This window comes from Dermacentor silvarum, chromosome 1 (assembly GCF_013339745.2).
Source record: "Dermacentor silvarum isolate Dsil-2018 chromosome 1, BIME_Dsil_1.4, whole genome shotgun sequence".
Lineage (NCBI taxonomy): Eukaryota > Metazoa > Arthropoda > Arachnida > Ixodida > Ixodidae > Dermacentor > Dermacentor silvarum.
In genome coordinates this window covers 406,730,179-406,756,400 of record NC_051154.1, presented here as the reverse complement: position 1 = coordinate 406,756,400, position 26,222 = coordinate 406,730,179, and the positions used below count along the sequence as shown (strand labels likewise).

Sequence of the window (26,222 nt, the reverse complement as noted above, 5' to 3'; positions counted from 1 at the left end):
GTTGAATTTGGTAGTATTTCAGTTTTTGGGGGGGTTCGCCATGGACTGGGTTTATTGGCAACCCACTAAAAACAGGTACAACCTCATAGCCTGAGCGTTGTCTGTTGGCCACATTGTGCTGTGTTTATCTGTGCGTGCTCACTCCGGTGGCGTCGATGCTTTGTTTGCTTTTTCCCTCGTTTCGGTTGTGGTGCGCATAGTTCAGAATAATGCCTGGGATATGTAAACTTCAAAGCGCTTGGCTCAGCAACGACGATTACAAACTTTGGGTTGCCCTGGATACATCAGACCCCCACCGTGCGAAATGCACATCCTGCAGAAAGACCTTCGACATCGCTTCTATGGGCGAATCTTCTCTCAGAAGCCATGCGAAAAGTGCAAAGCACTGTGGAATGGTGCAAATGGCAGCTGGAAACTTTATAACGAACTACCTGGCACCAAGCACAAGCGAGCGGTCCACTGGGTTGGCTCCATCACAGGCGACTCATCTAAACAGCACCAGCAAGTCACACGAGGTGGTTACCAATGCAGAAATTCTGTGGACAATGAAAGTGATTACCTCCCACTACTCGTACAGATCATCCGCACAAACCGGCGACTTGTTCAAGCGGATGTTTCCCGACAGCGACGTGGCTAAATCGTTTTCCTGCGGAGAAAAAAAAATTTGCGTATGTTGCGTGCCATGGGCTCAGGCCATTTTCTTTTCTTGTCCTTGCAACAAGAGGTACAGAAGTCTTGACTATTACATCGTGCTTTTTGACGAGTCAGCGAATGACTTCCTGCACGACAAGCAAATGGACGTGCATGTGTGCTATTGGGACTCGTCACACAACGTCGCCACCAGATATTACACATCCGCTTTTATGGGGCATTCCACGGCAGAGAACATTCAGGAAATACTTCTAAGGGCTTTGGAGCCTTTGCCACTCGGCAAGGTTCTTCAGATCTCGATGGATGGGCTGAACATTAACCTGAAGTTCTTTAGGAATATGCAAGTGCACTTGCAGGAAAACCATCAGGTCCAATGTGTTGACTTGGGGACTTGTGGCCTTCATACCATCCACAATGCCTACAGGGCAGGGGTAGGAGCCACCAAGTGGGGCATTGACGTTGTGCTGTCAAGACTGAGTGCACTCTTCTGAGACTCACCAGCAAGCACGAAGGGAAGATTTTTCAACTGTGACTAACCAGGAAACATTTACACTACAGTTTGTGTCTCACCGATGGGTGGAAAACACAATTGTCATTGAAAGAGCTTTGCTTCTTTGGAATGACGTAAAGAAATGTGTGAAGTCTGCAAGGAGTAAGCAGGTGAGCTTACCAAAGTGTGCATCGTTTGAAAATGTGTACAGCTTTTGTCGTGACTCCTTGACGCTGGCAAAACGGAGCTTCGCTCTCAGTGTTGCTTCCATCTTCAGCCATTCTTGAGACTACCAGTCCGACAAGCCAATGTTCTTCTTTCTTGCTAGAGACCTTGAGAGTGTTGTGCGAAAGCTCCTTGGGAAATTCATGAAGGCTTCAGTGTTGTCTTCATTGGCAGGGATTGTTGGTTTGCTTAGGGTAGACGTTGATAACCCTGATAACCACACTCCACTTGAAAAAGTGGATATCGGCCCCAAATGTGAACAAGCACTGAAAGATTCAAGGGCAAGTGCGAAGGATAGATTTCAATTCAGAATGGAGTGTAAACTTTTTGGCAGCTGTGACCAAGAAAATACTGGAACAAAGTCCCCGTAAATCATCAATGGTTAGAAACCTGACATCTCTAGACCCCAGCTCATGTGCTCGAAGCCAGATCAGTGCCAACGCCTAAGGAAGGTGTTAGACGTCTTGACCGTGGCAGGAAGAGTCAGTGACAGCCAACGGGAATGTGTAATGGCAGAATACACTGAGCTACTGCAAGAGGTAAAGCACGAGCTTCACCTGTTTGAATCCATCCTGCTTGAAACTCATGCAGCCTTAGCAGGCTGGATGAGTTTTTTCATGACCTCCTGAGCTTCAATCCCTTCTACAAAGAGCCGTGGAAAGCAGTCAGGCTGTTGCTTGTTTTGAGCCATGGGCAAGCAACTGTCGGGCAGGGGTTCAGCGTCAACCACCAGATCTCCGTAGAGAATCTGAAAGGTTTGTCGTACATTTCACAGCGTATCATATGTGACGCAGTGGACAGGGCAGGTGGAATTTTGAATGTTCAATAAGACTTGTTGTAGAGCTCAGGCATGTAGTAGTGTAGTCTGTTTTGTGTGGGGTATGTGTCTGTAGCATTCTGAGTGTAACCGTTTCAGCTCGAGTGAGCATGAGGTGTGGCGTGCTAAACTCTCTACATTGTAGGTAGTAGTGTTTAGCTATTTCATTGTATGTAGTGGGGGCATCCTTGTTCTCCGAGTGGTCAGGTGAAGCTGCACGGTCTGTAAGCGCGCGCAGCCTCGTGTGCCGCCTCATTAAGGTTGGGGACGTCGCCGATCTTTGGTCCTAAGTGTGCCGGGAACCAGTATATGACGTGGTGCTTAATCTCTTTCTTTGTGACAATTCTTAGAGCCTGTGCGCAGACCGTGCCCTTTTGAAAAGCTCTGATAGCGGCTATGGAGTCACTGTAGATGTGAGAAATATTGTCATTGGTCAGCGCAACGGCGATCGCAACCTGTTCGGCCTATTGAGGCTTCCTTGCAATTACCGTGGCTGCATGTCTTGTGGATCTGTGGCCGTCCACCACCGCCACTGCGAAAGCTTTGTTTCCCGCGTATGCCGCCGCGTCCACAAAAGCTGAGCGTTCGCGGTTTGCCAAGGCTTGGTTAAAGAGGAATTGTCCTCTCGCTTGTCGTCTGCCCCTGTTGTTTTTGGGGTGTACGTTTCTGGGTATAGGTCGGACCGTGATCTTAGCGCGGATGTCCCGTGGGAGGTTCGCAAAGTCTTTTTCTATGTTTCCTTGAGCAAAGCCTAGCTTCGCTAGGATCATGCGCTCCGGAGGCATCGTCGAAAGCCTAGCAAGCTGGGTGCACTGCTGGGCCTCGGAAATTTCTTCCAGGGTGTTGTGCATGCCCAGGTGCCCCAGCTTCCCATTGCTGGTGCTGGTCGGAATGCTGAGGGCTTGCTTGGTGACCTTTCTGATTTGCACATTGCGCATTACCGCAACGTATGCGAAGTGACAGGTGACAAACGCGTGTATGAGTTTGACAAGATTATGTTCCTTCAAGCCCCTGTGTGTATTGGCAATTTTTCTAATGAGCCCGATCACGTTGTTGGTCTTGGTGATGAGCTTCTGAACCGTACAGGCATTGACGTCTTTAGTCTCTACGATCATACCCAAGACTGATTTTGTCGACGCACGGGATGGCGTGTCCTGAATTGGTTTGTGCGGTTATTTCCTGATTGTAATCGAAGTCTGTTGAGTATGGCCTGCGGCCCTTCTGTGTGGGTCTGCGTACGAGCAGCTCCGACTTGGTAGGTGAGCATCTGAGTCCGGTGGGAATTAATAATTCTTCTACGGTGTTCACTGCTTCTTGCAAGATGTACTGCACTATGCCAGGGGTTCCTTTGGAGACCCACATGGTGATGTCGTCTGCGTATATGGTGTGCTCGAGCCCATTGATCTGTCCGAGTTTCTCGGCAAGTCCCGCCATGGCAAGGTTGAAAAGCATAGGGGCGATGACCGAGCCTTGGGGGGTGCCCTTGCTCCCCAGTGAGAGTGTCTCCGTGGAGAGGTCGGCAAATCGGAGCGTAGCCGTCCTATTATCCAAGAATGACTTGATGTAGACGTGGAATCTAGCTCCGAGGTTGAGTTTGGAAATGGTGTCCACAATGTATTGGTGAGATAGGTTATCAAATGCTTTCTCGAGATCCAACCCGAGAATGGCCTTGGCGTTTCCAATGGGGTCATCAATGATTTGGTGCTTGATTAAAATCATGGTGTCTTGAGTTGATAGACCGGGTCTAAATCCTATGAGGGTGTGTGGTAACAGTCCCTTATTTTCAAGGAATCTGGAGATTCTGTTCTGAACGGCGTGTTCCGCCGCCTTACCCACGCACAACATGAGCGATATGGGTCAAAGGTTCTCGATGTCCGAGGGCTTGTTGGGCTTTGGGATGAGAACCATAGTGGCGTGCTTCCATTCCGGTGGGACCATGCCGGAATCCCAGACCTGATTGATTCGATCCACTAGGAACTGGATGGAGTCTTCGTCCAAGTTACGAAGGGCCTTGTTACTAATACTGTCAGGACCTGGGGCCGATGTGCCTTTCAGGTTTTGAAGGACGGTCCTGATTTCTTCCAGGGTGAAGGGTTCGTCGAGGTCGGGGTTGTCCGCTCCCGTGTACGGGGAACCGGGTGCCTTGGCCTCGTTTTCGTGGCTGCTCAAGAGTGGCATGTATCTTTCGGCAAGTCTTGATTCCTGCTCGTTGGAGTCTTTGAGGTTGCGTTTCGCTATCTTGTCAGCCACCTTGGTCTGGCAGCTCTTGGTTTGACCCTTGTTAAGGTGTTTGAGCAGGTTTTGCTCGATGTCATGCTGCCATCGACCCTTGCACATACTTCGTCCCATTGTTGGTTGGAGAGTACCGCACAGTGGTTCTCAATGTCCTTGTTCAGTAGTGCGATCTTTTTCCCGAGTCTCTGGGTACGCCATCTCTGCAATATGGATCTTTTTGCTTCCAGCTTGTGAGCGAGCTTAGCGTCCATCCCAACTGTCTGGATGTCCGTTTCTATTTCTTTGGTCGCCTTGAGGGTGTCCTCCTTGAGTTCGTGCGTCCACTGTTCTAGAGCAGCGGGCTTGTCGGTACGTTCCTTTCTTACCTGTCTAAATGCATCCCAATCCATGTATCTCCACTTTCAGAGTGGTTTCGAGGCGATTGCTATTGACGTTTCTACAATGTAATGGTCGCTGCCGAGGTCCTCGCCGGTATTGTGCCAGGTGGCCCTCTCGGCATTGAGGACGAACATGAGGTCTGGGGTGGTGTCCCTCGAGACCGAGTTGCCCATCCTGGTGGGGTAGAGCGCGGACGGGATCAGGGTGAGGCCCATCTCTTCCGCATTGGTGGCAAGATTGCTGCCTTTGGTGCTGGTGACGCCGTATACCCACTCTACGGCGTTGAAATCTCCTGCAGTAATTAGCGGGTTGTCCCCGGCTTTGTCCCTGGCCTTCTTCAACATTCGTCTGAAACTGCGTTTTGTGATTCGGGCTACTGTATGAGTTGAGTGCTAGTATGCTCTTGGCCTTTTTTGCTTTGGGAAACACTTCGATGAGCAAGTGCTCGCATTTGCTGTCCAGATTACTTCTGTCAATCTCGGCCCACGCAAGCCTGTTACTGACAAACGTCGCTACAGGCTTTTGTGGGTAGAACGGCAATTGCTTCATATCCCGGAAGTGTGGGTGTGTCGGTGTTGGTCTCTTAAAGGGAAACTGAACAGGTTTTAGATTTCTAAAAAGTGACGTTTTTCTGAAGCGCAGACACTTGAAATCCCCGGTACGAAGTTTTGTTTTTCCATCGTACAAGTAGCGGCGGCGTAATTAAGAATTAAAATCGCAGCTATGCTCCGCCCACCGCAACTCGCGGAGTCAGCCCGCGGCGGCGGCGGAAGGGGAAAGCTAGCAGAAATGACGTCAATATAGGGGTCCCAGGCGCCCACGCGGAAAGCGTGTGCACGTTTTGCGCGTCAGTCGTGTTGTATCCGTGGCCTTTATCGCAAATAATCAAGATCACCACCCTGCGTTTCCGGCTAACGCTTCAAAGGACTGTTATCGCAAGGAGAACTCCGTCTAAGAAGCATAGAGTGTCACCATGCCGTCCTTTTGCGTTGCTTACGGCTGTACAAGCACCGGCTTCCGAGACGTCATCTTTCACAATTTTCCACGGCAGAAAAAACAAGCTGCTCAGTGGATCCCAGCGGTAAAACTAATTAATTTCAAACCTTCAAAAACCACTCTTCTCTGTTCAAAACATTTTTGGGACAGTGATTACCATCAGAGTTTATCGCTGATGCGTGCAATGGGAATTCCGGTGAAATCTGCTCGACTAAGGCCAGGCGTGGTGCCATCGATCTTCGCTCATAAACGGAATGAATCGCCGCTACCGAGAGCAGCCTTCTGTGATACACTTTGTTTTTCTGTCTTGCAGAAATTTCGTTTACTTCCTGGCAGCACAAACATTCTTCTTCTATTTCCATTGCACTGCAGTGCATGCAGGAACACCTGTCGCAACAGAAATATACGTCAGGTAGAAAAGACACCTAAAATAAAGTTTCAGCATCACGCCAGGCATCCGGCCACACTCGGATACCTAAGTGCCCATACGCCTGAGTGCTTACATCACTTGCTTTAAGGAAAGCGGCGGATTGTTCAAAAGCGTGAAACGACAGGAGTGGGCTTTTATCTCAGATTGTTTCCACGCAACCGGGAATCGAGGGCCAAAAAGCATAAAATCGAACTACAGTAAACCGCATAGATATGCATAACAACGTGCAGTGGCACACTTTTTTGTTTTTCGTCAAATTCCCGCACGACATTGCAAGCAGCCCAAGCACGCCGTCGCGGCGTCGAACGCTGCTTCTAGCACCGTGGGTCACAAAACAGCACAGCTATACTGCAAATTTAAGAAACATTCACTTCCGTGCGGCGTATATTTTTCTGGCACGTCTGCACATTGTATTGCTATCTTAGTAACTTGGTAACTGCAAAATGCACTATGCTGACAGTGCGTCTCCGCATTCGCTGCAAGATCGAATAACGCAATGATTGCACGCATTGTTTGTTGCGGTCACAGCACAACAGAATGCATCATTGGACCTAATATCTACACTGAATTAAATTATATTGCAAATACAATAATTTCCATGCGATGTGTACCTTCAGGGCAATTCGGCAGTCGCACTTTATTACTTGCAAACCAGCAACAGTAGAATGCACTGTGTACAAAACGAGTCTCTTTCCGTATTCTGTTGTAAGGACGCCCGGTATGAAATAATACAATCGCACTCTGACTGCTAAGGCTATATAACATGGTACAGCTTCAGAAAAACTTACGAATTCCTACCAGGCGATACTGTCAACGCGGGTAAATGTCGCAATTAGGTCCTCGGATCCGGCGGGCTCCGGCCATTCCAACTTCCGCGCTGGCGATCACGCTCGCGCTTGGCGTAGGTGTTTCTCGTTGTCGGGCCAATGGTTCAAACGCATATGGTGTCACGCCAATCACCTCTAAGTGATCAAAATTATCCACAACAGCAACTGAACTGTTCGAAATCGTCTGGAAGGTAGTCGCAGTACCTGGTGAGAAGCTGTCACGTTGCGGCGGGCTCTCGTGAACCCATGGATTGACGTCACGGTGCGCTCCACCAATCATCGATGCGAGCCGGATTCGTCGCGCGCCGCCCAGTCGCAGCTCGGAGTTTTTTTGCTAATAACGCGTCTTTTGGCTGCGCCATGTCAAATTTCTTGTCGATTTTCGTGTTCCGGGTGTTCGAAAGTACCAAATGATGCTTATAACTAGATTTTTTTGGAAACCTGTTCAGTTTCCCTTTAAATGAGTATGATGTCCGTCCGTCTTGTCTGTAGTGTGTCTGATGTGCTGTTGCAGGACCGCTTTCTTGTTGCGGAACCCGCGACAATTCCATTGCCAGATTATTAGCTTGCCTTGATTGCTAATTTGTGCTTGGTGCCTTTCGGCTGGTTCTCGCTTATTTGCCTTCTCCATTTTTGCTTTCTACTTTGGTTGCAAACTTTACCACCGTTTTGGGTGTAACGATATCGCTTGTTGCAGTGTTCCTTCCGACCATGGGGTAGGCGGGGGGGGGTTGACCGGTGCCGTGGAGTGAGTAAAGACGGTTCTCTCGAGAGCCTCGATCCTGTCGCCGAAGCCCTTCTCCATCACTTCTACCCTGCTCGTTAGACCGTCAACCGCCTCTACTAGTCTGTCGTGTCCCTTCTTGAGTGACTCGACATCGAATTGGAGTTGACCTCGGGTACTAAGGATCTTGCCCAATTTATCGTCTGTCTTTGGCAGGTGTGTTGCCTGCCAAAGGCAACACACCGTAGGTGGGGTTCTACTAGCCGTTTCCGATTCCGCTACGCAGGGCGGAGTCGAACTTGGTGAAGTATCCATGTGCGTGTCCTGTGCCTGTGCGCTTGGTTTGCTGGTTTGCGTTTTAAGCAATCTATTCTCATTAGCCAGTTCTGTCATTGTGCGTCTAAGTTGAGCGTTCTCATGCTCGAGTGCTTTGATTCTTTCCAAGATGTCTTTGTGTACATTATTCTCTGGCCGCGCTTGCAAGCTCACCTGAGATTGGTCCCTCAGCGGCCCACAGTTTGTGGGCAGTGTCCCCGCTGTTGCGGAGGCCTGGCATCCCGTTGTCACCTTGACTCGCTGGGGCCAGCTGTTGGCTCCGGCCAGGGGTGCGAAGCACACCCCTGAGGTGGAGCGGCCTCAGCTCCCGGGTGTGCGGGAGCGGCTCCTGCGACCTCTGCTGGCCGATCGGGATCCCGAGCTCCCTCTGGATCTGGAGCTTCCTCTGTGCTTGCGCTGTCCGTCTGGCAGCTGCGCCGCATCTGCACCGTTGTGCCTTAAGAGACTCGTCGCCTTATCTCGAAGTTTCTTGGCCGCAATGGCTGCCTGCTTGTTCTTGATTCTTCGCTTGTGTACCACGTACGGGACCTGGTATCTGTTCTTGCATTCCTTGCTGGCCGTGGGATGTTTCTCTCCGCATAACGCGCAAGAGCAGATCGCAAGCGTGATCTGCTCCGGGGTCTGCTTCTCAGGTGTGGGGCATACGTCTGCTTCGTGCCCTAGTTTTCCGCAAGCCTGACATATGGCGATCTGCTTCCTGTAGCGCGAACACTACCCATGCACATCCGTACATCATGTGGTTGGGAACTTTGTGTCCTTCGAAGACCACGATCACCGTCCTGGTTTCCTTAATGTGCTTCGCCACCAGTGCGAGTGGGTTTCTCGGGTTGACGACAGACCTGGTTATCGTTTCTTGCATGTGGTGGAGCGGAATGTTGCGAATGACTCTCTTGCACGTGTCGTCCGGTGCAGTCTGGTAGGATGCCTCGTACGTCTGTCCGGTGATGGTGATGCTCCGAATTTTCAAATATCCGTGGACGTTCTCGGGTAGGGGGAACTCACGACCATGATGTTCCGTTTGAGGTTGGGGCAAATCGTGTCCCCATCGCACTGCGTCGTTTCGAGTCCGGCTGCTTCTTGAATGGCCTGCACAGTTTCCACGTGTCCGGTTTTGGCGATGTTCAGTTCGCCGCGGATGCGAATTACTACTTTGGTCTCGTTTTGCGGGAGTAAGGGCATTCTACTTGCCTTGATGATTTCTTTACGGGCCGACACGGGCTTGGATGCTTTCGTTCTGGCACCGGAGGGTGCCACGTTGGCGGCGACGTTGAGGTTAGGCTTAGGCTTGGTCGTTCTTCGTGGGGCGATGTCGCACCACCCGTTCCTGACAGAAACCTCCGATAGGGCAATTTCTTGGCCGGTGACTTCGTAAGACATTGCAGTGTGGTTGGCAAGACTTGGGTAGATGTCTCTGTGCCGGCGGGGGCCCCGCCATCCGTCCAAGCGGCGAACTCATCAGCACGTACGGCATTAGGGTTAGCGGGGCCCTACTCGACGTTAGGGTGAGCCAACGTGGCGCCCACAAAAGTTCTTGCGGAAGTGCACAAAATGAACTCACAGGGTCAAAAATGGTCTTGAAATGAAGCATATCTTCATAAACGTGACGCCGCGGTGCAGTGGCACTGGTTTCGCAAAAATCGCAATTTGAGCAAAAAGCGGGAGCTCGATGCATCTGTCCAGCTCGGCGCCATCCGCGTTCCTTCGTCTGCAGAAAAGGCCGAGAGAACTGGTGACATCACGCACTTGGTGAAATCAAACAGCTTGAGAAAGACCGCAAAAGCGAAGGCTGAAGAACTCAGCAGCATTAAAACGCAAATATACAAGAAACTGCAAGACCTGCCCTGAGCTTCAGAATTTCATCTAGTCGAATGAAACTGTTCGTGCACTAAGTGAAATCACTTTCCTTTGTTCTGTCCAATGAAATGTAATGTGTGAACTACCGTATTAAATATTTAAATTTTTTTAAAGGTCCTTAAAAAGTCCTTGAATTTTTTTCTTGGAAACCTGTAGGAACCCTGTATTGCCGCGCCTCCTCACTCCAGCGTGTTCACACACAGTGTCCGCGGTCATCGAGCAAGATGTTTTCATGTTTACCTGTGCGCGCGTGACACCGTGCTTGGTATTTTAGTTAGTAAGCGAATGTTTACAAGTTTATACGACCGATAAAACTACTATCCTTAGTTCGTATAGCTGGCTACTAATCTGCTATCGCAATCGATGCTTTGCCTTTCAGGTGAAACTGCAAAATTTCTTCCTTCCACTTTTTTTCCTCGGCGATCATATGTGCCTTCACTTGACCCCCCCCCCACTGAGAGAAATTTACGCTTCTTCGTTGGCGTAGCCATTTCGACCGGCACACACCACAGGTAACTTCAGCTATTGCGGTGATCCTGTGCAATCTCGCACAGGCACTTGATGACCACGCATGGCTATAGATTACAGTGGCCTAAATAGGTACTCTGAATTTGATTTCATTCGCGAAAACCTCGTACGAGTGGACATACGATCGTCACAGCTTTGGAAAGGCTTTCTAATTTGACTACTTAGCAGTTCCAATTTCAGTTCAGTCCCAGTTTCGTTCCCGAAAAGTTTGTTGAGTCAGAAATACTGAATAAAACTCCCTCGTTATGAACACCTTTTTTGTATTACTTTCTATGGGCAGCTGACGGAAAATCTTCGTTGTGGCGAAAACTTTGTCGTAGCGGCGTTAATTGTAGGGGGATTCGACTGTAGCACGTAGGAACGAATCAGCAGGATGCAATCAAAGTTATAGAGTAGCTCTAAGTATTGTTATGTTCCACCTGTCAACAACGATGTAAGTAATAAAGTCACGGAGATTATGTACACGCGGATTCACCTGGGGAGTTGCGTTGGCCCAGACGACGGTGGTTGCCGAGGGCATAGCGGAGGACGAACCGCAGAGCCCCTTGTCGACCCCGTCTGCCATGCCAAGCTGGGTTGTAGCAACCAGCACGATCGACAAACGCGTCGGAGCTGCCTTCTCTGGGAGAGGTCAGTAGTGCTGGGTGTGGATCAGCCTTTAGCAACGGTCGGCAGAGTTCAGGTTGTGGAGCAGGCCCGGGTCCTCTCGCCTGACCAGCCTGTCAGCTCCATTAACCAAGCACAGCTTGACCGTGGACCGTTCATCTGTAAACATCCCCAGAGTTGTCTGGTTCCTTAGAACAGCAGGGCTGCCTCCTGGCTCTGTCCAGGGATGCACTGCCACCGCTTCACAAACTGGCACCTCCTCCTTGTCGTCAGCCTTCCGAGCCATGCAGCACTTGCTCTCCTCCACCTGTGCCTCGTGCTTGCCCCTTCCTTCTCCCTTTTCAGTACGCCGCCACCCGTCTTTTTTTCTGGGCTTTGCTTGTTCCTTCCGGGCTGTTGCTTGTTCCATCTCACAAGAGTACCGACCACTTCTAGCGAGCTTCAGAGCTGCGTCAGCCGTCGCCTCGCATAATCTAGCACGCTGCTGTGCGGATGCTCAGTCCGCAAAAGGGGGAGCATGGCGATCACTACGCACGCAGGAACACTCATTATTGCCCCAAGTGAAAGAAAACGGTTTGCCTTCGGTGGCACCCAGCACTGCACAAATGCCTGTTCTCAGGGCGGCACAGGAATCAATGGGGCTCCCGTGCAAAGAACAAAAAAGAAAAAACAACGGGCACTTACGCGACACCCCGCTAGGCAAAAGTGTCCTTGTGGCTATGCCGCATGCTCTCACGATAACCGATAGGCCCCCTCGTGAGAGCTAGGGCAATCTCCGTCGGCTTGGGTCTCCGATAAATGCGGCTCAGTGTAACATGACCACGCGCTAGCACTAGGCACCACTCTTTGGCTTAGCGTTTGGAAAAGGAGCAACACAAGTTATGCACTCTCCATAGGTGCAAGGCACTACAGACGAGCTCAAGTCCAAATGATGTCCAAACAAAGGGGCCGGCGGACGAGAGAAAAAAAAAATGAGTGCACCGAGCAATACCCCAAAGAGGTCTCCTCATGCTCACTCTGCCAGTCACATCGTTGCGGCTGGCACCACTGTCACAAATCTGTCTGTGGAAAGGCCACCCCCGACAACCTTCGTGAGTGGAAAGGTACAACAAAATACTGCATTTACACAATCCGCCTTTTTCATTTTCCTGTGCTGCCCTCTGCCGCATGCTACCGGAAACGTTTTGGTAGGGTGCCGGGGCTTTCGCCGGTTGATTTGTGAACCTGCGCCCTTGTTGAGTGCGTATCGGTTGTGGATTTCGTGGACCGCGAATAATTATTAATGGCTTCTGCGGGACAGCATGTCATTCCTGGAAGCCATGTAGCACTCACCAACTATATATATAGGTTGAGCAGGTGTGATAGCGCTGTTTTGTTTATAGTGTGGCCTATAAAGGTATGCTGAGTACTCTCTGCCGGCGCGGCTGCTTTGGAGTTTGTTGTCGCTGACTCCTGCACTTGCACCTCGCTTTTCTTTTAATTCTTTTTGCACATTCTTTAGACATTTTGCATAAATAAGAAGTTTTTGAGCGCGCAGCCTTCCGCGTCGGATTTAGCAAAGCGGTGCGCTTGTTTACATCGACATCTACAGCCACAGATCGTTGTTAGCGTCAAAAATATGGAAAAAGGTGCATCGCTGATATGAAAAAAAAAAGTCAAAACGTCGAATAAAGCACACATACCTGCTCATATGAGCCGCGTTATTCCACCGTGAGACGAGTCAGTATGAGCGCCTGAGTTACTCAACGGCGACTGTGATCCAGTTACAAATATCGGGCTGTTAATTTATTACTGATTCTCGCTTTTCTTTAACTTCACCATACTTACTTTGCGCGTGTCATAAAGCATTATTAGAGAAAAATGTGCTCAAATAAGCGCTCATTTAAAGGCCGTGTTGTTCTTCCGCAAAAACGCGGATGCCATCGCTGACACCGTTGGTATATAACTGAGCGAGGCGGCTGTTCATGCTGCTGTACCGAATGTACCGTCTCTTGTTTCGCGTTTGACGCAGAGATAAACAGTACATCTTAGGAATTAAGAAATGCGTGAGCATACTAACACGTACAAACCGACCCATCTACGTTGCGAATACGAGCGGCAGCCTACGGGAACGGTGACCTACAGATGTTGGCACAGCCGTTGGGCACAGCGCTGTGTCGCCGCTTGCAGATTATTGTGTACGCGCCGTGCAAAGCGAAGAGTAGTTTATTTCAAATCGCTAAGGCCAGAACTGAACTATAAAAGCAGTTTCCTTCGTCCTAACTTGCTTACTTTTCAGTACAGGTCCGCCGGTAGCGGATGCACGAACTCGACGGAGCCAGGTCTAAGCTTCGCTGAAATCAACATTGGCTCAAACTTCATGTGCACGGCTTGAGAGGGTCGAAGCTTGAGCATTTCAACCTTTCAACTTCGTAGGCACGTTTCGACTCACTTTGAGCGCGATTATTTATATATACCAACAAAGGCGTTGCGGCTATCGCGTTGTGGGTTCGATGGCCTATCGCGCGGGTTTCAGTCAAACGATAGTATATGCACGGTGATTTTATCGGTGCCGTCGACAAGAAAGCCCCTCGCAGTACCTAAACCACTCTTACGCTACGCACGCTTTCAGTACTGCACTGACGTCGAGCTGCCAGCGGAGTTTCAACGCGGTACACTGCACAAATTGTCAGTAGCGCGCGTCCGAGCGCTTTTTTTTTTTTTCGGGGGACGTTTCCCCGAGATGGGCCGCACGGCCGCGCGCGCGACCCTTCCAAAACGTTTCGCGACTAATCCGCCAGGGCAGGGCGCATGCGCTGTCGGGCCGTGAAAAAGGTGGATTGTAAGTCAACTGGAATCTGCATACCCGTGGGTGCATTCCATAATGAAACTTTATTAATCGTGGGCATGGTCACTGAACTACTCGTCTTCTGTCATCCTCACTAGTGCTGCCGTTGTCATCGCTGCTACAATCCCACACCAAGTCATCGTCCAGCGAAATTCCGTTACTTCGCAAACAACCGTACCTTGACATTTTGTGGAACAGCCGCCCATGCTGAAAGAACCCAATTACGCACAGCCGTTCATGGTCTCCTGCCACCAGCTGCTCGGTGTGCTCATGATGGAGCAGGTCCTTAAAAGGGTTTTTCACACCAACACAAAGTAGCTGCAGCTGCCCCATCATGCCGCCGGCAATTACGAGCATGTCTGTACGTTCTTTCCATAACTCTGCTTTCACCTTGGCTGTGAGGTGGCCTTGAAAGGAGTTCAGCATAAGGAGGTTAGGAACGTAACCACCTTTGAGGGACGCCCCCAGCTTCGGGAGCTGCACCAAGCGGTACCATTCGACCACCATGTCATTCGTCATGTAGCCCTGCTCTTTGACTCTCACCACTCCACTTGTGGGGAACGCTTCTGACGGCATTTTCTTTTGCTTGAAGACAATGTATGGGCAGAGTTTGGTACCATCTGACAAGCATGGGAGCATAATAGTGCTACGGCATGAGTCGGGCAAGGCGAAGAGGAGAAAGACGTTGGCTCGCGCAGCCTCTGGACGCCATCTTTACTTCACCATCAAGCTCATCCTTTAAATAAAGCCGGTTCAACATTAACCGTAACAGTTTTGTGGTGGAAGTGCTGGGTATTTCGACCAAGACGATGGAGCTGCTGCAGCAAGTGCCACGCCAAAGCCGACGCCTCGCTCGACTGCCTCCGACACCACTTGAGATCCCGATGTCCCACAGCGGCGACCAACAGCCTTCTCTGGCTGCTCCAGTGCGAACAACCGACACCTGGATGCATCAGATGGAACCCCGCCCTTTCTCAGGAAAATTCGGCGAGGACGTGGAGGAATGGCTCACCCACTACAAGCGTGTGAGCAAGTACAACGGCTGGAACTCCACGGCTCAGCTCAACAATGTCGTTCTGTTCCTCACAGACACGACGCTAGTGTGGTTCGAGAACCATGAAGATTCCTTCACGACGTGGGACAGCTTCATTACTGACCTCACAGAGTGCTTTGGCGATTCCACGACGAAAAGGAAGCGGGCGGAGCAGACATTGCTTCAACGCGCTCAAGTCCCAGGTGAGACCTGTACTACGTTCATAGAGGCGATCCTGAAGCTTTGCAAAACGGTCAATCCTCGAATGTCCGAAGAGGACAAAGTTGGACATCTTCTCAAAGGCATAGCTGAGGACGTTTATAATTATTTAATCGGAAAGGAGAGTCTCGCCTCGGTCGCCGACCTCATCAAGCATTGCCGCACATTTGAGGCCTTGAAGCTGCGCCATATCACGCCAAAGTTCGGCAGGTTAGCGAATGTCACAACGGTGGCAAGCGTTGACGATAACGACAACTGCAATTTTCAATTTGACCTTGCGGCAACTATAAGGCAAATTGTCTGCGAAGAACTTGAACGACACACCACAGGGGCGGATGTCGAACAGCTTCGTTGCGCTTGCAACCAACCTCAAGAGCATGCATCTGCTGTGTCGGCATTGTCTGCCATGCCAGGCGTTGCAGACTGTCGAGTCGATCAGCTGCGACAGCATCGACGTTCCTCTCCCGACGACATGACGCACGATCAGCGCACTCGTCGAGCTACCACCACGAATCGGCATTCGGCAGATCGTGTTTATTATTCGCAACGTCCCAGGGTTGACCCCGAGGCTTACAACGTCGGTCGCGCATTGCCTGTGTGTTACAGCTGTGGCGCCTCAGGACACATTGCTCGTTTTTGTCGCTGGCGCCGACAGACAACAACATATGGCCCACCACCAGCTTGGCCTAATTTTGAACAAGTCAGTTATGACGACTGCTGGCCGACAGACCCTGATACTGGAAACACCACAGGCACGCCACCCCGGAATACCTTCCGTCAATATAATAGACGGAGTGGCTTGCCAGCTTCAGACCGCAGCCTGACGCCCCCAACCAGTCGCCAACGCCGTTCACCGTCACCATGTCAACGTGCTACGTCACCACCGCCGTCGGGAAACTAGCCGGTGCGGCCGATGGAGGTAAGGTCGCCGGACAGTCTGCGTCTCTGCGAAATCCTCCTCTGCCTATTATGATGGTGAAGAACAAAGTGCGTGTGTTAATTGATAGTATACCTGCAACAGCATTATTGGATACTGGTGCTACCGTTTCCGTCATGAGTGTGACTTTCAAAGAGAGGCTGGGTCGGAAAGTTATGTTCCCGTGGAATGATGGTGTGACGTTTCGTGGTGTCAGTGGAGAGTGCCTTATTCCGCTTGGTATTTGTGTTGCAAGTGTTTTATTCGGAGGGGAAGATCTTAAAACAGAATTTCTCGTGCTACCACAGTGCACTCATGATGTTATTCTCGGAATTGACTTTCTTCAGGATTGTGGTGCTTCCGTTAACTGTGGCACAGGCGAAATTACCTTGAATAGCGCGCTTCTCGCCGCCCTTGCCGACACATCTTTACCCGAGAAAAACTATTGTGTTGTTTCGAACAATTTGCTGCTACCGCCTTGGTCGCTGTCACGTGTCCCTGTCAATGTCGCTGCTGCCGACCTTTCATCGTTTGACGCGCAAGTCCAGCCACTTGCGTCGAGCTGGGCAAAGAAAGATGTACTTGTGCCACGCTCTGTCGTGAGAGTAGTGAATGGCGCCTCAAATTTGTGGGCTTTCAATTGTTCTTGCATTCCTGGTGTTCTCCCGCGTGATATGAAGCTCGCTGAATTTGACGAGATTACGTACAGCTCCATTACAGTTCTAAGCGAGGAGGAGCAGTCTCATACTCGCGATCTCCGAAGCACTTCTGAAGAACAGATCCTACGGATGATCAACAAGGCGCTTCCCTCACATGAGCGCCACGCTCTCGCACAAGTTTTGTGGGCACATCTTTCTGTGTTCGATTTCACACAAGGCGACAAGCAGGCTTCACTCCCGCGTTCTTGTGCCCGCCACAGAATGCACCCCATTGGCAAAAGCCTTACCGCGTTTCTTCAGCAGAGAGGACAGTTATCGCTGAACAGGTGAAAGACATGCTACAGAAAAGTGTTGTTCAAGAGTCCTCTAGTCTGTGGGCAGCACCAGTAATCTTAGTAAAGAAGAAGGATGGATCGTGGCGGTTCTGCGTTGATTACAGGAAACTGAACGCGGTCACCAAAAGGACGTGTATCCGCTTCCTAGAATTGATGATGTCATTGATTGTTTACATTCCGCTGCCTACTTTTCATCACTGGATTTGCGATCAGGGTATTGGCAGATACCCATGCACCAGACGATAAGGAGAAAACGGCGTTTGTGACACCAGACAGTCTTTATGAATTTAACGTTATGCCGTTCGGCCTTTGCAACGCGCCAGCAACATTCGAACGATTTATGGACACTATCCTCCGAGGACTTAAATGGGAAATTTGTTTGTGCTACCTCGATGATGTCGTGATTTTTGGCCGCAATTTGAGTGCCATAACAGCCGTCTCAGTCTTGTTCTGGATTGTGTCGAAAAAGCCGGCTTGATCCTGAATTCCAAGAAATGTTGTTTCGGGGAAACTGAGACGTTAGTACTTGGGCATCTGGTCGACAAAAACGGCGTGAGGCCAGATCCACGGAAAATTGAGGCTGTCAGCTCCTTCGAAGCACCGAAGTCAGTGCGGGAGTTGAGGAGTTTCTTGGGCCTGTGTTCATATTTTCGTCGCTTCGTCCCAAGATTCGCCGACGTGGTGTACCCTTGAACATGTCTTCTCCAAAAAGCCGTCCCTTTCAACTGGACATCGGCTTGCGACGACGCGTTCCGCCAGCTAAAATTTCTACTAACGACAGGGCCCATATTGCGTCACTTCGATGCGTCCTCACCTACGGAAGTGCACGCTGATGCCAGTGGCATCGGCATCTGTGCCGTACTAGTGCAACGTCATCAAGAAGCTGAACACGTTGTGGCTTATGCTAGTCGCTCTTTGACTAAGGCGGAACGCAATTACACTGTCACCGAACAAGAATCCTTGGCAGCTGTTTTCGCTGTCCACAAATTTCGGCCCTATATCTACGGACGCCCGTTCACTATCGTTACCGACCACCACGCGTTATGCTGGTTGGTGAATCTCCGTGACCCGAGTGGACGACTGGCACATGCAGGAGTACGACTTCGAATGCAGGAGTACGACTTCGTTATTTCCTACAAGTCTGGGTGTCGCCACGCAGATGCGGACTGTCTCTCCCGTCTTCCTCTGACGACGACGACTGAGTGTGACGAAGACAATTTTGATGACTGTTTTGCTCTCATTTCTTATACATTCCCAGACTCGATCACTTTCAAAGCAGAGCAGGAAAATGATATTAGTTTGGAACCTCTATTTGTAGCCGCATCACGTCCTGGAGCCACCGGTCGATTTTGTGTCCGTGATGGCCTGCTTTACAAGACCAATTATTTGGCTAAAAGCGCACGCTTCCTTCTGGTGGTGCCGCAGAGTCTGCGAGCGGACATACTGAGAGCCATGCACGACAATGCGACTTCTGGCCACCTAGGATTCATCAGAACTTTGAACCGGACACAGGAACGTTTTTACTGGCCCAGAATGCGGGACACAGTCAAGCACTATGTCGCCAGTTGCGAACAATGTCAACGCTACAAGCGCCCTACGACCGCTCCGCCAGGTCTTCTCCAACCTCTGCTGCCGCCTCACCTGCCATTTGAACAAGTGGGTATTGATCTTCTGGGCCCATTTCCCCGATCATCTAACGATAACCGATGGGTGATCGTATGTGTCGACCATCGGACCCGTTACGCGGAAACGGCGGCCGTACCATCTTCAACAGCTGCGTCCGTTGCAACGTTTTTGCTTCGCTTCATTATTCTTCGGCATGGTGCCCCCCGTGTAATCATTAGCGATCGCGGTCGTCAATTCGTTGCGGACGCTGTAGAAGAACTGCTTCGTCTCTGCAGTTCGCAGTTCCGCCATTCAACGCCTTATCACCCTCAGACAAATGGGCTTGTAGAACGTACGAACAGAACTCTAACTAACATGCAGGCCATGTACGTATCTTCCGATCACAGAGACTGGGATGACGTACTCCCCTTCATCACCTATGCTTATAATACTGCAAAGCATGAGACGATCAATTACAGTCCTTTTTATCTCCTTTACGCACGTCCACCACTAAGCTCCATTGACACTATACTACCTTTTGACTTTCACAGCGAGTACTCTGTTGCCAAGACGCTTTGTCTTGCCGAAGAAGCCCGGCGTATTGCTCGTCTTCGTACTGTGGCATCGCAACACCGATCGAAAGAGCGCTATGACAGCCGACACCAGTCTGTCTCGTACGCTAAAGGAGACTTTGTGTGGTTGTGGACCCCGCTACGTAAACGTGGCTTATGCGAAAAGTTTTTACCCCAGTACACGGGCCCATTCGTCGTTGTAGATCGCTTGAGTGACTTGACGTACGTGGTGGCACGCTTGACGTCAGCTGGTCGTCGGTCTAGCCGGACCCAGTTAGTACATGTTGCTCGTCTTAAGCGGTTTCACCCCACGGTTTCGGACTGATTTGGACTTGCCCAGCGGGCTTCGTCTGGCAACCGGGGATTGCTACGGCATGAGCCGGGCAAGGAGAAGAGGAGAAAGACGTTGGCTGGCGCAGCCTCTGGACGCCATCTTTACTTCACCATCAAACTCGTCCTTTAAATAAAGCCGGTTCAACATTAACCGTAACAATAGTAAACAGAAGCTTTTCATTTCCGGTCGTGAGGAGTTTCACCTCACGAGCGCCCTTCAAACTCACCGTCGTGTTGCTTGTCATGTCAAAATAGACGGGAATCTGATCGGCGTTGCCGATCTGGCCAAGCAAGTATTGCCGCGAGTCGTGCAGCTTGAGAAAGTGCCTATGGAAGGCGAGGTCTTTCTCATACGCAGCAGGCAGTTTCCTGGCACACACTGGTATGCCAACGCACAGAGAAACCAGCCCTCTTCATAAACTTCGATACTCAAGTTCTGCTGTCTTTGAAGTTTGTCCTGGGTATTTTACCTTCTTCCGAAGCTGAGACCCAGGCTTGTTTTATGACCGGGTCACACGTTACTGGCAGGGGCCAATCACATGTTTCAGCGATGTATGCTACAAGTTTGGCCTCCAGTTCCGGAAAGCGTCTCAACTTCAGCCTGTGGAAACCTCTTCACTTGCTGTCGCAGCTGAAAATTTTGCCTCGCTGCAGCCGCCACTCCCACACCACCCGTTCAGAAACATCAAACTTGCGGCCCGCTGCACAATTCTTTTTGTTTATTCGGCGTAAAGAATGGCAGCCCTCTTGAGCGGTTAAGTGAAGGAGCGCCAAAGGATTAGTGGACCCGGAGCACTCCTGACAATTGACGAAGCACAACAGTAACACGTGGCCGGCAGTCAAGTCAAACGCGTCAAACGAAGAGCGATAGAGAGAAACACACGAGTGGTGTCGGCTGTTCCATTAGGGGGGGAAGTAGGTATTCCGACCTTCATTAAAACCCCCTCTACCAAATTTAATGAAACTGCTTAGTCTTGTTCAGTTTTTTATGCTGATTCCAAACATGCAATTGTTTTTTTAAATTTGCCAGTAAGTTCTAAATTTACCTAAAATTAATTAGCATTGTTTCTAGGAACAATGGAGTGAAAACTACTCATCAAAATCTAGCTTTAGGCACATAGCTGGATACTAGGAACTGTAAGCTTCACAATGGTAGGAATAGTTTTTTTGGTATAACAATTAACAATTATCCAGCATATCAAAGCTTTCTGTTCATAATGGGTTCAAAGTGGCTGTTTAATGTACCGACAATAAAAAAAAATATTAGAACTGAGATACAAAACTCTGGTAGTACCACTGTGTGCATTATTCATGTAGCTCAGTACTGCAACAAAAATTACAATTCTAGGTGCCCCGATTACTGCGAAATTCCTCCTTGAAGGATGCAAAGATTCAAAAATTTATGTTTTGAGAAAATGCAAATAAAAAAGACACGCTCATTTTTATTCAAATATAACAAAAAGTATTGATATATATACAAATCTAAATGGTCAGTAGCCACCAGTTATGTGATCTGTCTGCCTACAGCTACCCAATGGCGTTTTTTCAAGGCTTGTCGCAGATTTTCTGCAGATGCACGCTTGTGGCCCTGATGCTGCTGCTCGCCGGTCATCTTTCTCGGCGATTCTCATGCTGTTCGGTAGCCCCGGGCTCAAATGAAGCTCTCATTCCCCAAATTAAATTTCATTTCTGCCTGAGCGACAGCAGCTTCAACAGCAAAAAGCGAGGCACGCTGTTCCTTATGTGCCAATGCCCAAATCATTGAATGCAAGCATTTATTATTGTTTTGGGTCATGCTGCAGCCGTGCCGACTCCGATGTGCGACGAATGGCCATGCGCCATCCATGAGCTATCGTAGGATACCGCTATATTCCTGGAGGTCACAAGTTTCAAGTCATTATACAATGAATTCACTGATAGCGCACACACGCCCATCAGCTTTTGGGCAGCAGACGCCGCCTCCTGCACCAGCTTCTGCTTGAGATAGCCTTGTCACGTTTTGTTATGAAGGCCACGATGCGAGATATTCCTTGCAGCAAAAACGTCGTTCATCACTGTTTGTCGATTTCCAGTGCTAACCATCGCACGAGCGTCGAGAAGGTTCACTACGAAGGGGCTGACCGCTTTGCTGTTTTTCACGCACGGCAAGCTCCACTCGGAAACATCGCTGCAGTTTTCACAAATGGCGAGAAGCTTGACGGCAAGGCCATATTCTCGCTCCTCTGTGTCAAAAGTCACCGAGCCGCCACAGAGACTGCTCTTTAGGCGCGAAAGCAAAGCGCTTATCGCTTCCACACTGATAACATAAAAGCGTGACTCCATATCCGCCGGCCCATCCGCACCGTCGTTGACACTCGTACACATGTCCAATTTCTGCTTCGTTAATGAAGTTCCCGCCAGTTGCTGGAGGTTTTCTCTTGCTTGCTTCTGTCGTTAGAGCAATTCCGCTGGCTGCAAGATCTTTGTGTCGTGCAGAACGCTGCTCCTGCGATCACTATCGGCCGGTGAAGTCCTTAGGCCTGTCTCGCTCTCGCCAGGCCCCTTGCATTCCTCGTCGCAGCCGTTGCTTGAAACCGCCGGCGGGTGGTCATCGCTGTGTTTTTCGGCAGGATCGGAGCACTTTTCGAAGTTGTAAAGCGCTCGCTTTCTTGCCAAACTTGTTTCGAGTGGCAAACTTCCGACATTTTGACATCACTACACGCTAGCGGCTTTCAAAATAGCATCGCAGTTCACTTTTCAAGCGCGACCGCGTGCGGCAGCAGACGATGCCAGCCGCCTAAGTCAATCGCAGGACTTTATTTAGTCACGTGCACTGAATGGGCGAATGGGGACGAACGAAAATGTGGCGGGAATTGAAGAAGAGAAGTAGTTTTTTCCAACGCGACCAAGATGGCTGCGACAGCATATGTCGTTCAGCAGTGGCGTGGCATGAAAAAAGCCCCCTTTTTATGCCTCTTTCTGTCAAAATATCGCTCGCGGTGGTTACATAAATTGATATTGCGGCTAAAATATTGATCCATGACGTGGGAAACTTGGTCAGAACGTGCAGCAGTGTTTGTATATTATGAAAAAATACCACTTTCATGAAACCCATTTTTTCCGCGATTTTTCGGTCTCTAAGACGCGTGTCCCCCCTTAACTATCGATACTCCCTGGAAGCGCTGCAGTTCCGAGAATCAGTGCCGTTGATGAGGATCGGTTAAGGTGGAAAAGCATAGCTAGGGAGGAGGGTAACTTGTAATCCTCCATAGCTCTCTTAATATGAGATGCTTCACTTAAATTGTGGTGCTAATATGTTACTGTAGCTGTACTTTACATGTCTACAAAATTTGTCCAAACTGTGTCAGGGACCCTTTAACAATATATCTGATATAACAGTAAGGAGCCAATGTACCGTCAACTTTTGCATTTGTTTTATGGTGAAAGAAACCACTTATTACCACTATCTGATGTGGCGTTATCAGTTGTACAGTAGAACCCCGCTGATATGTTTTTTTATGGGACCGCAAAAAAAGAAATGCAAGAGCCGAGAAACAGAAAACATTGAGAAATGAGAGTAGTGAACTGCTTACTTTTAATTTAATTAGGTAGGTATTATTTGAAAAGGTCGCAGTTTGGCGAAACATCGATTGTGATTGCAAATTAGGAGACAGCTATACGAAGTAAGCATAGTAGTTTTATCATCCGTATAAACTTGTAAACATTCACTTATGAACTATATTAATGAGCATGGTGTCAGTGCGCACAGGCAAACATGAATGACCACATCACACTCGATGAGTGAGGACACTCGCTATCAAAACGCTGGTGTGAGGAAGCGCCGCAGCAGCTGCGAGCGATGTGACCTCCGTGCTGTCTATAACTGAGTGCTGAGAACACACAGCACGTACAAAGCTACGAGCCGTCGACATACTTACACTGCTTAGACTCTGCCCCCAATGCAGATCGCTTTCAAGATACGGCCCGCGCAGTACGCACTTGATGCCAGAGTACAACACCGTGCGGGCGTGCACTTTTTCCACGTCGCAGATCACTTTTAAGATACGGCTCCCTTGTGGCAGCCGCTGGAGTATTTCCCCCACCCGTGCCTCGCACGCGACAGAAGAAGCGCGCTTCCGCCCCGCCTTTCTCCTTCGTGCGTGCGAGATTGAGCCGCAGTTGTCAGCTGACCCTTGCACGTTTTCACTCGCATATACAGCATATACTGCGCGACGACTGTGTTATCACCCTTGGAATTTATACGGAGCAGCTGTGCGCCAAAATCAATTTTAGGGCCCCAACGCGTCATAGATGCCATCTTTAGATAAGTACAGATCGCAAAGGCTATGCTTTTGCTGGTGGAAACCTAAAATACGTCATAGGTTTCACCACCGGCACTTTAGGCAGCCAAGCGACATGACAAGTCAACATGGCCTCTCAAGCCGGCGGGGGGGGGGGGGGGGGGGGGCAATGGATGCTCAACATTCATTGAACATTCAACTAAGGATAGAATGAAGCTTGAATGCATAAAGAAAGACAACAAACCTCCCCAGTAACAACATAACTCAATGTGCAACCCAGCTTACTTTGTCACTTCATATTAATGGTGGTGCTGCGCAGTTTGTTTGACGGCAGTGCAATACAGATGTACTCTTAGATTGAATGTCCTTTGGCAATCCTGAGCTGCTGCTTCTCTAGCTCCCTCATATGCTCCACCATCCTTTCCTTCTCACTGCGATATAGACAGTGAGCCCTATGTGTAGCAGCAGCAGAGACTCTCACGACATTCAGCATTTCAGTAGACTCTCTCTTAAAGGCTCTGGAAACCTGTCTTATCAGAAGCTCCTCTTAGCAAGTGTGGTTTGCTTCTATGAGAAACTTTGTCGACAGATTCCCAATGTGTCCAGCTGCTCAGGAGATTTGGTTTAATGGAATTAATGTGAAGGGGAATCTGCTTTAATGAGAAAAACAAGCTTTCTTAGTGCACAGAAATGTAATGGGCAAAAGAGGCAGCCAATTTAATCTAATCCGACTGCAGGTGGATGAGACACGCAGCCTGAGCCTGGAGCAGCTGCTGGAGCAGTCTTCACGCCCCATTGACTGGCTGCGCATTGCAAATAAGGACATGCCCTCACACCGGACGGCATTTGCTTGCGAGATGAGGTGGCGCAACCTGCTTGATGTGCGCCTAAACCAGAACCCCTGGACAGAGGCGGAGGACAAGCACCTGCAAGCCCTGGCCACTAAATGGGCCGAGCACAACTGGGACAAGGTGGGTCTTCATATTTTGAAAGCATTGCATCAATGCCAGGGCGGTAATGAGTGCCTCACTTTCTCACCACTTGCAAGCGTGTTGCTGTGATTTCCTGAATATTGGGCACGAGGGCCGCCACAGGATGTGCCTGTGCTGCAATGATTGGATCACATGACATCGCTTCATTGTAGTTATAGCTACATATGCATACAGTACGAAGGCTATAGCAAACCTGTTTCCGACAGCTGGACTCCTATTTAGGTTTGCTTTGTGGGATATATATGTGTATTGGTATTGCCCACTGGTGCAATTGGCCATTCCAACCATTTGGTTTCAAACCAATTGTTGCCCATTGGGTACAGTATGTCACTCCCAAAAAACCAATTGGTCACGTTCCAGTTGGTTCAATGGTCCAGTTATGTGCTAATTTACGATTGGAAATTTTCCAGTTGGTACCAATTAGAAATTTCCCAATTGGAGTCAATTGCTTTTTTTGACTGGGCTTCCATACCTGCCAAGTCTTGTGGATTACCTGGGAGACTCGCGGATTTGGACCATTTCTTCTGGTTGTATGGTTGACAGGAAAATCTCCCGAAAATTGCAGTTGTGTCCAGTTTCTATCCGCGTCCAGCGTTTTGTCAGGCCACATTGGCAAATAGAATCCCACACTCTAATCCAGTTGGAAGTTCATCGCGCAAAACATTGTTAAGAAAGTAGTAGGGAAACCCTATACATGCGCTATTTCGTTAACCACAGAGCCGCTTCTACGCTGACAGAGTTGTTGGGTGCCCTAGTGGCCCTAGTCTCATTAAGCTATAGCGAGCGAATGCCACGTTCTGTAACTAGCAGCACTAGACTCTCCATCGTTCTCCTCGGCAGCAGCCGCTCTGGCAGGCCTACGGTCACTGATGGCTTTAAAAGCAAGGAGCGAGAGCGCAAAAAGTATCTTCAATGTAGTGCTCCACCGAAGTGACGTTGAGAGCAATGCAGAGTGCGAACGGCAATTACCATCGGGAAAAATACGAGAATGCAGTGCCGCTCCTCCATGTGTCGCTCATATAAGACGCTGGAAAACGTCATCCTCGTAAAATATGACAAATGAAATTTCTTACAAGCAAACACTATCTAAAGTATTTTTGAACACCCGCTGTGGTTGCTTAGTGGCTTTGGCATTGTGCTGCTAAGCACGAGTTCGTGGGATCAAATCTCGGCCACGGCGGCCGCATTTTGTGGGCGGCAAAATGCAAAAACGGCCGTGTCATTGGGACCCCAGGTGGTCAAAATTAATCTGGAGTTCCCCACTGCAGCGTGCCTCATAATCAGATGGTGGTTGTGGGACGTAAGACCCGACAAATTTAATTAAATTTTGAAGGCAGAATTAGCAACAACGAAA

General features: G+C 49.6%; 1 protein-coding gene across 2 annotated transcripts in view; it reads left to right on the top strand.

Moving 5' to 3' along the window:
• Positions 1-26,222, top strand: part of LOC119437574 (snRNA-activating protein complex subunit 4) — a 139,954-nt gene that overhangs the window by 32,405 nt on the left and 81,327 nt on the right. For both annotated transcript variants that reach the window (XM_037704579.2, XM_037704580.2), the window contains exon 5: positions 24,614-24,847. In XM_037704579.2, the coding sequence (XP_037560507.2) occupies positions 24,614-24,847 (234 nt within the window). The remainder of the gene's footprint in view (positions 1-24,613; positions 24,848-26,222) is intronic.